The 12,403-nt window shown below is 43.9% G+C and overlaps 1 protein-coding gene across 1 annotated transcript in view; it reads left to right on the forward strand.

Annotated features, from left to right (window-relative positions):
* Nucleotides 1-321: 321 nt before the first annotated feature.
* LOC135548468 (cell adhesion molecule DSCAML1-like) overlaps nt 322-12,403 on the forward strand; it is a 79,447-nt gene continuing 67,365 nt past the window's right edge. The window contains exon 1 of the mRNA XM_064978097.1: nt 322-508. Within this exon, the coding sequence (XP_064834169.1) occupies nt 322-508 (187 nt within the window). The remainder of the gene's footprint in view (nt 509-12,403) is intronic.

The raw sequence follows: 12,403 nt of genomic DNA on the forward strand, positions 1-12,403 counted from the left end.
TCTGGAGTAGATCCATCCAAAGCGGAGAGAAAAGGCCAGTTCATTCCGTGTGTTGCACAGGTGGGCGCGCTCACCTGTGTCAGAGACAGTAGCCATCCACCTGTCCGCGTCAATCCGGAGCACACTCCCTCCTTTCCACCGAAAAGTGACCGAATATCCACTCCTCAACTCAACTCGACCCTTAGTGGTTCCATTTGGCGTGTGACGTATATTTTGACCGTGTCTCATTAGACTACGAAGGGAGGCTTCGCTTGCATGTTCTGTAGTCACGTCGAAGGGAGGGGACGTGGGCGGGGCTCAGGCGCTTCTCATTTCCCTGCGATGGTTATCCGGGCAGCAGGGCTGGAGAGACCGCCAGGGAGCATAGTCGCCAGTCCAGCACCGAGACTCGCCTGGCCATTGACTGCGCCGCACACTTGCCAGGATTGCCAAACATTCCTGAAAAATATACCTGCTATTTATGGCATGTGGCTTGTAACTTTACTCCTGCTGTACTCTCTCCGGGAAGGTAAGAAACACTGTTTTTATGTATTACCTTAATAAATTAAATCCAGTGAGTGTCTCACTTATACTATCCTGATCAAAAGTACTGTAATAATTACCAATAATTGTAAAGAAACATGGAGATGTAGAAGGAGAACAACTGCATTGATGTAGCCATCATTGGAAGCCATGCAATTAGGAGAGATTGGATTTGAAAATTAAGTGTAAATTACTTTGTTTGTCTACAAAATGCATAGGCATTTTGTAAAGATGCATGTAGAGGTGTTTTAGGTGTGAAATATATTTTGTTGTCGATGTGTGGCCGTGTGCACTGGTCGGTGACGCCGCAGATGGTGCTGATAGCACGGTTTGTTTTCGCATTATAACCAACGAGAGTTATGAATATGTAAAATGGCTGGATAGGCAGAACGAGGTGGGAGAGGGAGATGAAAACAGGTCTTGAAATGCCTGAATTGTTGACTTTTTTTAGAGGTCAAAACTTGAATGGGCACATGTTGTGCAAAGTATTTGTTGAAATCGATTCTTATCATTTTTTTCAGTGTTAGTAAATTATTTTGCTGTGGTTGTTTGGCCTATTGGTCTCGGTTTGTGGGTATGTCTGTGAATGCGTTTTAAGCGCTTGGCTGTGGACACAGGCGCACTATTCTGGAGGTGTGCTGTGGTGATTTTTGGGAGGTGATGAGATTTTTGGCAAGAGTCTGTGTCTGTCAATGAGTAGTTGCCATGTTGAAAAATGAAATAACAAACCAAAGACATCTTATTAGACAAATGATTACACCCAAATTAATTACCCCATAATGAAAATACAATTACTCTTTTCAGAATTTCTTCGTTTATTTTGTGGACATTATGAGTTTAATTTTCGTTTAATGATTTATAAAGTGCCTTCTGTTTTTGACGATGAAAAATCCTCACATTTCAAAGGCTGATTCAATATGGCTGCAAATCCCGAACGAATTACCAAACTGATCTCTCTTGCTATTACAGTGTATTATAATAATCCTGCAAATCTGCGTTGAAAATAACACAGAAACTCAACAGCATCTTAGTGTGTAGTCCATTGTTTAGCCTGACTGTTTGGAGTTATGTATATGCATATTTACGAGTTATAATTTCATAAATGGCATGGGCCTGGAGGATGGGTAGATATGTTTTTGTTCTTCTTATGTCTTGATATATAGGCCTATCTGACGTGTCTGTCAACACTGGAAGGGCAAACCCACGATATAAGCTCACATTGGCGCCTACTTTTATTTAGGCTGTTTTGTGTTAATAATTATTTAATTAGGTAATTGGGTGTAAGTACATGTGGACCATTCAAGCATTTGAATGTCTCCCTGAATGCATATCAATTAAAATAATATGAAAAGTCAAGTTAATAAGTAAAGGCACAATGTTCTCATACCAGCATCCAAATGTCTTTTTAAATCTATTTAATTCGATCTTAATTTATTTGACCAAAGAAGACCCCAGATGCGTGGGTGAATATGGACAAGCCCAGGCGTGATTCCCTCTAATAGCCCACCTGAACCCTGGCTGCTCTCTCTCTCTCTCTCTCTCTCTCTCTCTCTCTCTCTCTCACTCTCTCTCTCTCTCTCTCTCTCTCTGTTTCTCTGTCTCTCCCTGTCTCTGTCTCTGTCCCTGTCTCTGTCTCTGTCTGTCTGTGGGAAAGGGGACAGCCCTCCCTCTCTGCATTGCATTGGGACTGTTTGCCCCAAAGTTTATGTGTATAATTGAACTGTGACCATCTATTTGAAGGTTATTGTTAAATGCTTCATTTTAATATGTTGCATTTAAACATCTAATTTTTGTTTAATATTTTCCCGCACATACTTGGACCCATTTCACAACGCAAACACACCCAATTCAATGGGCTAGCGAATGACTTACAGCGAGACATGGGTTACATAATTGGTCAATTAGCCTACATAAATGAAAGAAACAAATCAAAGAGACCTTATTTTAGTCCAAATGGCTGTGTAATTAATTAGTATTCATTTTCTATATCATTAGGTGATGAACAGTCATTACATCTTTAGGCTTAAAACCAATGAAGCTAAATGAAATAGGATATTTTATGACTATTATAGCGCAAAATTTCATTACTGAAGATGGGAAATAGACAATTTTGTCAATATGGAATTTATTTACCTGACCACCCGTTTGCTATTTTTGACCAAATACAAATTATGATAATCCAACACACACACACACATTTGAATTATTTATTGCCTAGAATGATTAACAATTAATTATGTATTGATTTCAGAAATGCTATAATTGTTGTAAAGCAGTTTGTATTTTCAGTGTAATTTCTAAGGATTTATTGGTCTATTGATTTTTTTTATAATTATGAAATAAAAATAAAATATATATAATAAAATGGTCCCGTCAATGGTATTTCGAAATTGAGCTTAATTAATCCAAATATATGTGGTTATAAGGCATTCCCTCCTCTGTCATAAGCTCCTAGGCTACTGTCACCCTCTCCCCCTCCATACCCAACCCTCCCTCTCCTGTCCTCCCTAGTAGAAAATAGAAACATTCAAAATTGGTCTCTCTCAATTTTAGCCCAAATCCCCAGCTGCCTTCTCCCCTCAGCTGCGCAATTAGCGTTGCGATCTGCCGCATCACCCAATGACAGAGCAGCAAAGCGGGTAACAGGACAGAAGAGTGCCAATATATAATTACATGATTTTATTTTTCTAGTCAAATATGCTCACAAATCACTTTTTTAAATATTGAATAATGCTGAAAGAATAAATGCACTGCCTTTATTTGAAACTTCGCCTTGGCTTATGGCCCGGGCTGTAACATACGCCTAGGCCTACTCACTTCATTTTCTTGTCAAATTACATTCGTACATTTAGAATCAATCACATTTTCGTTTCGGTTATCTGTTGTAAGCTATATACTAATTCTAACACGTTTATTTGGTTCCTTGAATAGCTTAAACCTGTGCTGTGTGTGTCCTGGGTTCATTAATGAGTCAATATGATTAACCTATTCATAATATGGTGTATACAGTTTGCACTATTGCTTTTGTTATTGTTTTCATTTGAGGCCAAAGAATCCTTCAAACTTTAACCCTTTAAAATCATCCCGCAAACTTTTTCAATGGAGTGCATGGGAAAAAAATCGATTTATATGGCATTGTGGCCGGGGTTGCCCTTGCCTCTAATGAGGAACTCAGAAATATACGTTTTACCGCCGTGTAATGGTGATTAAGCCTACCTAACTTTGTAATAGTATTGTGAGATGTGAACGTTACTGCAGCTGGTGTAAGTGGCGCGTTGCAGTGGTGAGGCTGGCAGGGCGAGCGCAGCGGATCTCAGAGCGCGCGGAGCGGAGCCATATAGCGTTCAGCGATAGGATCTTACACGTCTATCATGGCACATCTGCTTTCCTATTCGTCTCAGTCCCCCTGCATCCTCCCGCTCCTCTCTCAACCCGTCGTCACAATGTAGCCTACCCGAATGGGATAAGTTATGTCGAATAAAAATGCATTAGATGATTAGAATGGATAAGGAATGGATAGGCTATGTTTGAAAAAAAAGGGATATGAAATATGTCAATTACATGCGTCCTGACGGATGACAGGTGAGGTGTCCAAGCCTGTTATCACCTCGGGTCTTACTGTATTTGGGGAAATGTTTATGTTCTGGCAGGTGGTTGTCGAAGGTATGCTCACTCTTTCTCTCTTTATTTTTATCTCTCCCTCTCTCCCTCCCTCTCTCCCTCTCTCCCTCCCTCTCTCCCTCTCCCTCTCTCTCCCTCTCTCTCACTCTCACTCTCCCTCTCTCACTCTCTCACTCTCCCTCTCCCTCTCTCCCTCTCTCTCTCTCTCTCTCTCTCTCTCTCTCTCTCTCTCTCTCCTCTCCCTCTCCCTCTCCCTCTCCCTCTCCCTCTCCATCTCCTCTCTCCTCTCTCTCTCTCTCTCTCTCTCTCTCTCTCTCTCTCTCTCTCTCTCTCACACACACTCCTCCTTCTACCCCTCATCACTAGGCAGAATTAAAGGCTGGGGGAGGGGCAGTTTTATGCAGACTGCTGGGACTTGTGATCTACAGATTTGATATTCACATTAAGAGAGAAACTGGCTGCTTTGATGTAAGGGGGAGCTGGTCCCAGGGGACTGCTGAAGTAGCACACTTTTTCACTGACGCAGCACGGGCCTTGGGGGTGATGGGGTATATGGTGTACAGAAAGCAGGGGGGCAAAACCCCTGCCTTGATTAGATATAACCCCCAACAACCCACCAGCCCAGCCCTCACATCTTCCCACCCCACACCAACCACCTACTTATGCCAGACCCCTAAGGATTATTCATAAGCTTACACCTACCTCCATCACAGGGAGATGGAGGGAAGGAGAGGTAGGAAGTGGAGTTCCAGGCAGTCTGAAAATGATCCTACATCTGTCTCCATGGGAAGAGGTGCTCCATGATGTGTGACAGAGAGCGAAAAGAGGATGGGGGTTGAGACAGAGGGAGCACTGATGTGTATGCACATGAGCAGAGGGTTAAAGAGAGAACGAGGGAGAGAGAGAGAGACAAAAAGGGGGAAGATGGAGAAGAGGAGAAAGCATTATGCATTTCGTTTGGTTCAGGGACTGCGGGTTTGATGGTTTGTATATGAAAGGGAATGTGGGGGTGTGGGCATTTATTTACCAGCTCATCAGTGTGTGGATTGTGTTTAACACATGATACGATTGTGTGTGCGTGTGTGTGTGTGGAGTGAGTGTGTATGTGTGTATGTTTGTGCATGTGCGCGCACACCGGAGAGGCGTAGACCAGCTGTATTATGCATAATGAAGTCTTGCATAGGCAATGGCTTCTGCCTCTCCGACATACATATTCATGGCTCGTTCTCAAGCAGGCTGCATAAAATAGTGGCTCAGTGTGTTCTGCGCACACTCACTCCTGCAGCCAGCAAGCCAGGGCTCAGTTCTACCAACACCATTAACAGGCTCCAATGCACTGCAATGAAAACACCTCACAATGAATGAGGGGACATGGATGCGTTTCATTATACATATTTCCTATTGTTTTTCCTCATTGTGTTTTATTAGGACTGAACTCCCAGTTCTACTGGTGTCCCCAGATATCCGGTCAACACTGAACTCAGATGCTTTGGACTGAATTTGATTGAAAGGGGGTTTGTTAATGTGTTAACATGACATAGTACATTATTGGCTGGCAGTCAATGCACAGTCAAATGGGATGCTAGAATGTTTTTGCTGAATGATTTGATCCATTCAGACTGACTGTTTTTCTGAGAAGCAGCTCATAATTCCACAAAATGGAGATGGGAAGGCCATTTGAGCCATTAATTAACAACCAGCTCTCACAGTCTCATGTCAGAATTAGACATTTATCCATGGTTATCTAATATCAAATTTCGAAGTTGTTACAAACGTCAAATTTCAAAGTCTTTAAGGTTAAGTTTAGGCATTAACTCAGGTTAAGTTTAGGTATTAATGGGCCTCCCGAGTGGCACAACGGTCTAAGGCACTGCACCGGGTTTGATCCCATGCTGTGACCGGGTGCCCCAAAGGGACACAATTGTCCCAGCATCGTCTGGGTTTAGGGGAGGGTTTGGCAGGGGAGGCTTTACTTGGTTCATCGCGGTCTAGCGACTCCTTGTGGAGAGCCAGGCGCCTGCAGGCTGACTTCGGTTGTCAGTTGAACAGTGTTTTCTCCGACACAATGGTGCAGCTGGCTTCCGGGTTAAGCGGGTGGGTGTTATGAAGCGCGGTTTGGCAGGTCATGTTTCGGAGGACGCATGACTTGACCTTCGTCTCTCCCGAGCCCATTGGCAGTTGCAGCGATGAGATCCTAAATGAAAAAGGGAGTAAAATACAACTACAACAAAAAATACTTAAAAATGAAAAGTTTAGGCATTAACTCTGAAAGGTTAAGGTTTGGGATAGGCTTAAAAACAAAAATCTCAAAAACTGCCTTGCAACCTTTGGAATCAGTCAGATAATTACGCCCATTTGCCATCCCCGCCCACAACACTCAAAATCTAAACCCACTTGAAGGGAATAGCGCTAACTGTTGACCCCAGTGGCCGGTGTCCACGTTATCTCCTGGCGTCCTCAGACATGGATGGATGTCGAATACTGAATTGTATCACAGGTGACCTGGCTGTTAATTAATAGTCCGGATGGTTTCTCCTTCCATTGACTTGGATGGAAGTCACTTGCCCCCAGTTCACCCCCTCAAAATACAACCAACACACTGTATTCACACACAGTATGTTGTGTATATATTTTTTTGTCACATGCCAGTGCCACCATGGCAACCCCTCTGTCTCCACCCAGTGTGAGCGTTCCCTAAATTCCGCTTGTGGCATGTTTATGTGGTGTGTGTCTGTTTGTGACAGGCTTTGAGTGGGCTGGTTGATCCCCCCCTCTCTCACCCACTCCCCACTCGATCCTGCCCAGTACCCCTCTTTTAACCACCCTCACCCCTCCAGCCCCCAGGCCCCTAATCTAAAGAGGGGTGGTCCTGCTGCCCAGCCCCCCCCAACCTCTCAGCCTGCCTTTCCCCCCTCCACCACTCCACCCCTCCACTTTAGTCCTCTCCCCATTGGGAGATTATAGATATTGTCATCTTTAATATGGGCTTTATGCTCGGGGGCCATTATCAGTAATCTGCAGAGGGGAGGGAGAAAAGGGGGGCATGGCTCGTGCATTGGGGTGGGGGAGCATGTCTGACCTGGATTCTGCAGTCCACCATCAGATGGACGGCTAGAGTTCATATTTACCATCTGTAGCATGCTGCCCTCACTTCACATCTAACATCAATGTTATGTTGAGCCCAGATCATAAAGCCAGGAGTGAGTGCTACTGTTCTTTCAAGGGGACATGACTCGTGGCATTATGAACTAGCCCTTAGGTGGGATTATATAGCCTATGGAAGCATCACTATCCATAGGAGGAGATCTTACTCCAGGGTTAATTTCTAGACTCTGTCTGTGGATCTGATCTTACTCTTGGGTAAATGCATAGAATCTGTCCATAGTGCTGATGCTGTTAGAAAAAGCTGCATAGTTTAATGTGTTGCTATCACCACCATCTGAATTCTTAACCTATAAATGTAACCAACCTGTCTGTCAACAGCACAACGTACACACTAGCATACACAAATTTACAATCAATTAGCCTAAGTGTTTACTCTAGGGGTACTAGAGAGCCTGGTGCAGATGGTTTGGACAGTAGTGTTGGAGGGGCTGGACAATAGAGAGAGAGTCTAGAGGTAGAGGTGAATGAACCCTCGCAGGGCTGCCGGCCCAGAAGGCATCCCAAGCCGCTTCCTGAGAGCGCAGACCAACTGGCTGGAGTGTTTACGGACATAATCAATCTCTCCATCTGCCATTCTGTTGTCCCTACTTGCTTCAAGATGTCCACCATTCTTCCTGTACCCAAGAAAGCGAAGGTAACTGAACTAAATGCCTATCACTCCGTAGCACTCACTTTTGCCATCATGAAGTACTTTGAGAGGCTAGTTAAGGATCATATGACCTCCACCTTACCTGGCACCCTAGACCCCTTACAATTTGCATACTGCCCCAACAGATCCACAGATCACTCAATCACCAATGCACTGCATACTGCCCTATCCCATCTGGACAACAGGAATACCCATGTAAGAATGCTGTTCATCAACTACTGTATATCTCAGCCTTCAAAACCATATTGCCCTCCAAGCTCATCACTAAGCTCAAGGCCCTGGGTCTGAACCCCGTCCCTGCGCAACTGGATCCTGGACTTCCGGACGGGTCGACACCAGGTGATGAAGGTAGGCAACATCACCTCCGCTATGCTGATCCTCAACATGGGCGCGTGCTCAACCCCCTCCTGTGCTCCCTGTTCACCCATGACTTCGGGGCCACGCACATCTCCAACTCAATGATCAAGTTTGCAGACGACACAGCAGTGTTAGGCCTGATTACCAACAATGACGAGACAGCCTACAGGGAGGAGTTGAGGGCCCTGGCAGAGTGGTACCTGGATAATAACCTTTCCCTCAACGTCAACAAATCGAAGGAGCTTGATTGTGAACTTCAGGAGACACCAGAGAGAGCATGCCCCCATCCACATTGTCGGAACTCAGTAGAGAGGGTGAAAAGCTTTAAGGTCCTCGGTGTGCATATCACTGACAACCTGAAATGGTCCATCCACAACCTCAGGAGGCTGAAGAAATTTGTCCTGGCCCCTAAGACCCTCACAAACTTCTACAGGTGAACCATTGAGAGTATCTTGTCTGTATCACCACCTGCTACGGCAATTGCACCTCCCACAACTGCATGGCTCTGCGGAGGGTGGTGTGGTCAGCCCCATGCATTACCGGGGACACATTGCCATCCCTCCAGGACATCTACAGTACCTAGTGTCACAGGAAAGCCAAGAAGATCATCAAGGACCTCAGTCACCCGAGCAACGGGTCTGTTCACCCTGCCGCCATCTGGAAGGCGGAGACAGTACAGGTGCATCAAGGCTGAGATCGAGAGACTGAAAAACAGCCATCAGACTGTTAAACAGTCACTACTAGCCGACCTCCACCCAGTACCCTGGCCTGAACTTAGTCACTGTTACTAGCCAGCTACCACCCGGTACTCTACCCTGCATCTTAGAGACTGCTGCCCTATGTACAGTGCCTTCAGAAAGTGTTAACACCCCTTGACTTATTCCACATTTTGTTGTGTTACACCCTGAATTCAAAATTGATTAAATCAAAAAAAATCTCACACAACTACACATATTACTCCATAATGACGAAATGAAAACGTGTTTAGAAATGTTAGCAAATGTATTCAAAATGAAATACAGAAATATCTAATTGACATAAGTATTTGCACCCCTGAGTCAATACAGTGATTACAGTTGTGAGTCTTTCTGGGTAAGTCTTTAAGAGCTTTGCACACCTGTATTGTACAATATTTGCACATTATTCTTTAAAATATTCTTCAAGCTCTATTAAGTTGGTTGTTGATCATTGCTAGACAAACATTTTCAAGTCTTGCCATAGATTTTCAAGCCGATTTAAGTCAAAACTGTAACTAGGCCACTCAGGAATGTTCAATGTTGTCTTGGTAAGCAACTCCAGTGTATATTTGGCCTTGTTTTAGGTTATTGTCCTGCTGAAAGGTGCATTTGTCTCCCAGTGTCAGACTGAACCAGGTTTTCCTCTAGGATTTTGCCTGTGCTTAGCTCTATTCTGTTTCTTTTTATCCTAAAAATCTCCCTAGTCTTTGCTGATGACAAGCATACCTATAACATGAGGCAGCCACTGCCATGATTGAAAATATGGAGAGTGGTACTCAGTGATGTGTTGAAATAGCCTCCAACGTAATACTTTGTATTCAGGACAGTTTTTGCTGTTTTACTTTAATGCCTTTTTGCAAATAGGATGCACGATTTAGAATAGCATGCATCCATTATTCCTTCCTTTAACTCTGCCATTTAGGTTAGTATTGTGTAACTACACAAGCCATTAAACTCTGTAACTCATGGTGAAATCCCTGAGCGGTTTCCATCCTCCCCGGCATCTGAGTTAGTTAGGATGCTTGTATCTTTGTAGTGACTGGGTGTATTGATACACCATCCAAAGTATAATTAATTCACTTCACCATGCTCAAAGGGATATTCAATGTCTGCTTAAATGTTTTTATTTTTACCCATCTACCAATAGGTTCCCTTCTTTGCTAGCCATTGGAAAATCTCCTTGGTCTTTGTGGTTGAATCTGTGTTTAAAATTCACTGCTTGACTGAGGGACCTTACAGATAATTGTATTTGTGGGGTACAGAGATAATGTAGTAACAGATTGAGTCCATGCAACTTATTATGTGACTTGGTAAGCACATTTTATATACTGTATTCTAGTCAATGCTCATCCTATATAACTATGGCTGTACACAACTTTTCTGTTCATATACTGTCCATACTGTCTATACACACCATCCTCTTTAAAAAAATATCTAACCTTTATTTAACAAGGTAGGCCAGTTGAGAACAAGTTCTCATTTACAACTGCGACCGGGCCAAGATAAAGCAAAGCAGTATGACAAAAACAACAACAGATAGTTACACATGGGATAACAAACATATAGTCAATAACACAATATAAAAATCTATGTACAGTGTGTGCAAATGTAGTAAGGTTAGGGAGGTAAGGCATTAAATAGGCCATAGTGGTGAAATAATTTAGCATTAACACTGGAGTGATATATGTACGGATGATGATGTGCAAGTAGAAATACTAGGGTGCAAAAGAGCAAAAAAATAAATAACGATATGGGGCTGAGGTAGTTGGGTGTGCTATTTACTGATGGGCTGTGTACAGGTACAGTGATTGGTAAGCTGCTCTGACAGCTGATGCTTAAAGTTAGTGAGGGAGATATGTCTCCAGCTTCAGAGATTTTTGCAATTCGTTCCAGTCATTGGCAGCAGAGAACTGGAAGGAAAGGCGGTCAAAAGAGGTGTTGGCTTTGGGGATGACCAGTGAAATATACCTGCTGGAGTGCGTGCTACGGGTGGGTGTTGCTATGGTGACCAGTGAGCTGAGATAAGGTGGGGCTTTACCTAGCAAAGACTTGCAGATGACCTGGAGCCAGTGGGTTTGGCGACAAATATGTAACGAGGGCCAGTATATGGGGCTTTGGTGACATAACGGATGGCACTGTGATAGACTACATCCAATTTTCTGATTAGAGTGTTGGAGGCTATTTTGTAAATGACATCGCCGAAGTCGAGGATCGGCAGGAGAGTCAGTTTTACGAGGGTATGTTTGGCAGCAAGGGTATGTTTGTGGCAGCATGAGTGAAGGAGGCTTTGTTGCGAAATAGGACGCCGATTCTAGATTTAATTTGTATTGGAGATGCTTAATGTGAGTCTGGAAGGAGAGTTTACAGTCTAACCAGACACCTAGGTATTTGTAATTGTCCAAATATTCTAAGTCAGAACCGTCCAGAGTAGTGATGATAGACGGGCAGCAATCGGTTGAAGAGCATTCATTTAGTTTTGCTTGCTTTTAAGAGCAGTTGGAGGCCATGGAAGGAGTGTTGTATGCCATTGAAGCTCGTTTGAAGGTACACAGTACTGTGTTTTATCTATGGCGGTTATGATATCATTTAGGACCTTGAGCGTGGCTGAGGTGCACCCATGACCAGCTCAGAAACCAGATTTCATAGTGGAGAAGGTTTGGTGGGATTCGAAATGGTCGGGATCTGTTTGTTAATTTGGTTTTAGAAAACTTTAAAAAGGCAGGGCAGGATGGATATAGGTCTATAACAGTTTGGGTCTCGAGTGTCTCCCCCATTGAAGAGGGGGATGACCGTGGCAGTTTTCCAATCTTTAGGGATCTCAGACGATACGAAAGAGAGAATGAACAGGCTAGTAAATAGGGGTTGCAACAATTTCGGCAGATCATTTTAGAAAGAGAGGGTCCAGATTGTCTAGCCCAGCTGATTGGAGGATCCAGATTTTGCAGCTCTTTCAGAACATCAGCTATCTGGATTTGGGTGAAGGAGAAGCGGGGAGGGCTTTGGCAAAATGCTGCGGGGGATGCAGAGCTGTTGGCCAGGGTAGGGGTAGCCAGGTGGAAAGCATGGCCATCCGTAGAAAAATGCTTCTTGAAATTCTCCATTATCGTAGATTTATCGTTGGTGACAGTGTTCCCTATCCTCAGTACAGTGGGCAGCTGGGAGGAGGTGCTCTTATTCTCCATGGACATTAGTGGCACAAAACCTTTTGGAATTAGTGCTACAGGATGCAAATTTCGGTTTGAAAAGCTTTCCTAACTGACTGTTTATATTGGTTCCTGAATTCCCTGAAAAGTTGCATATTGCTGGGGCTATTCGATGCTAATGCAGTACGCCACAAGATGTTTTTGTGCTG

The sequence above is a fragment of the Oncorhynchus masou genome, chromosome 11 (assembly GCF_036934945.1).
Source record: "Oncorhynchus masou masou isolate Uvic2021 chromosome 11, UVic_Omas_1.1, whole genome shotgun sequence".
NCBI lineage: Eukaryota > Metazoa > Chordata > Actinopteri > Salmoniformes > Salmonidae > Oncorhynchus > Oncorhynchus masou.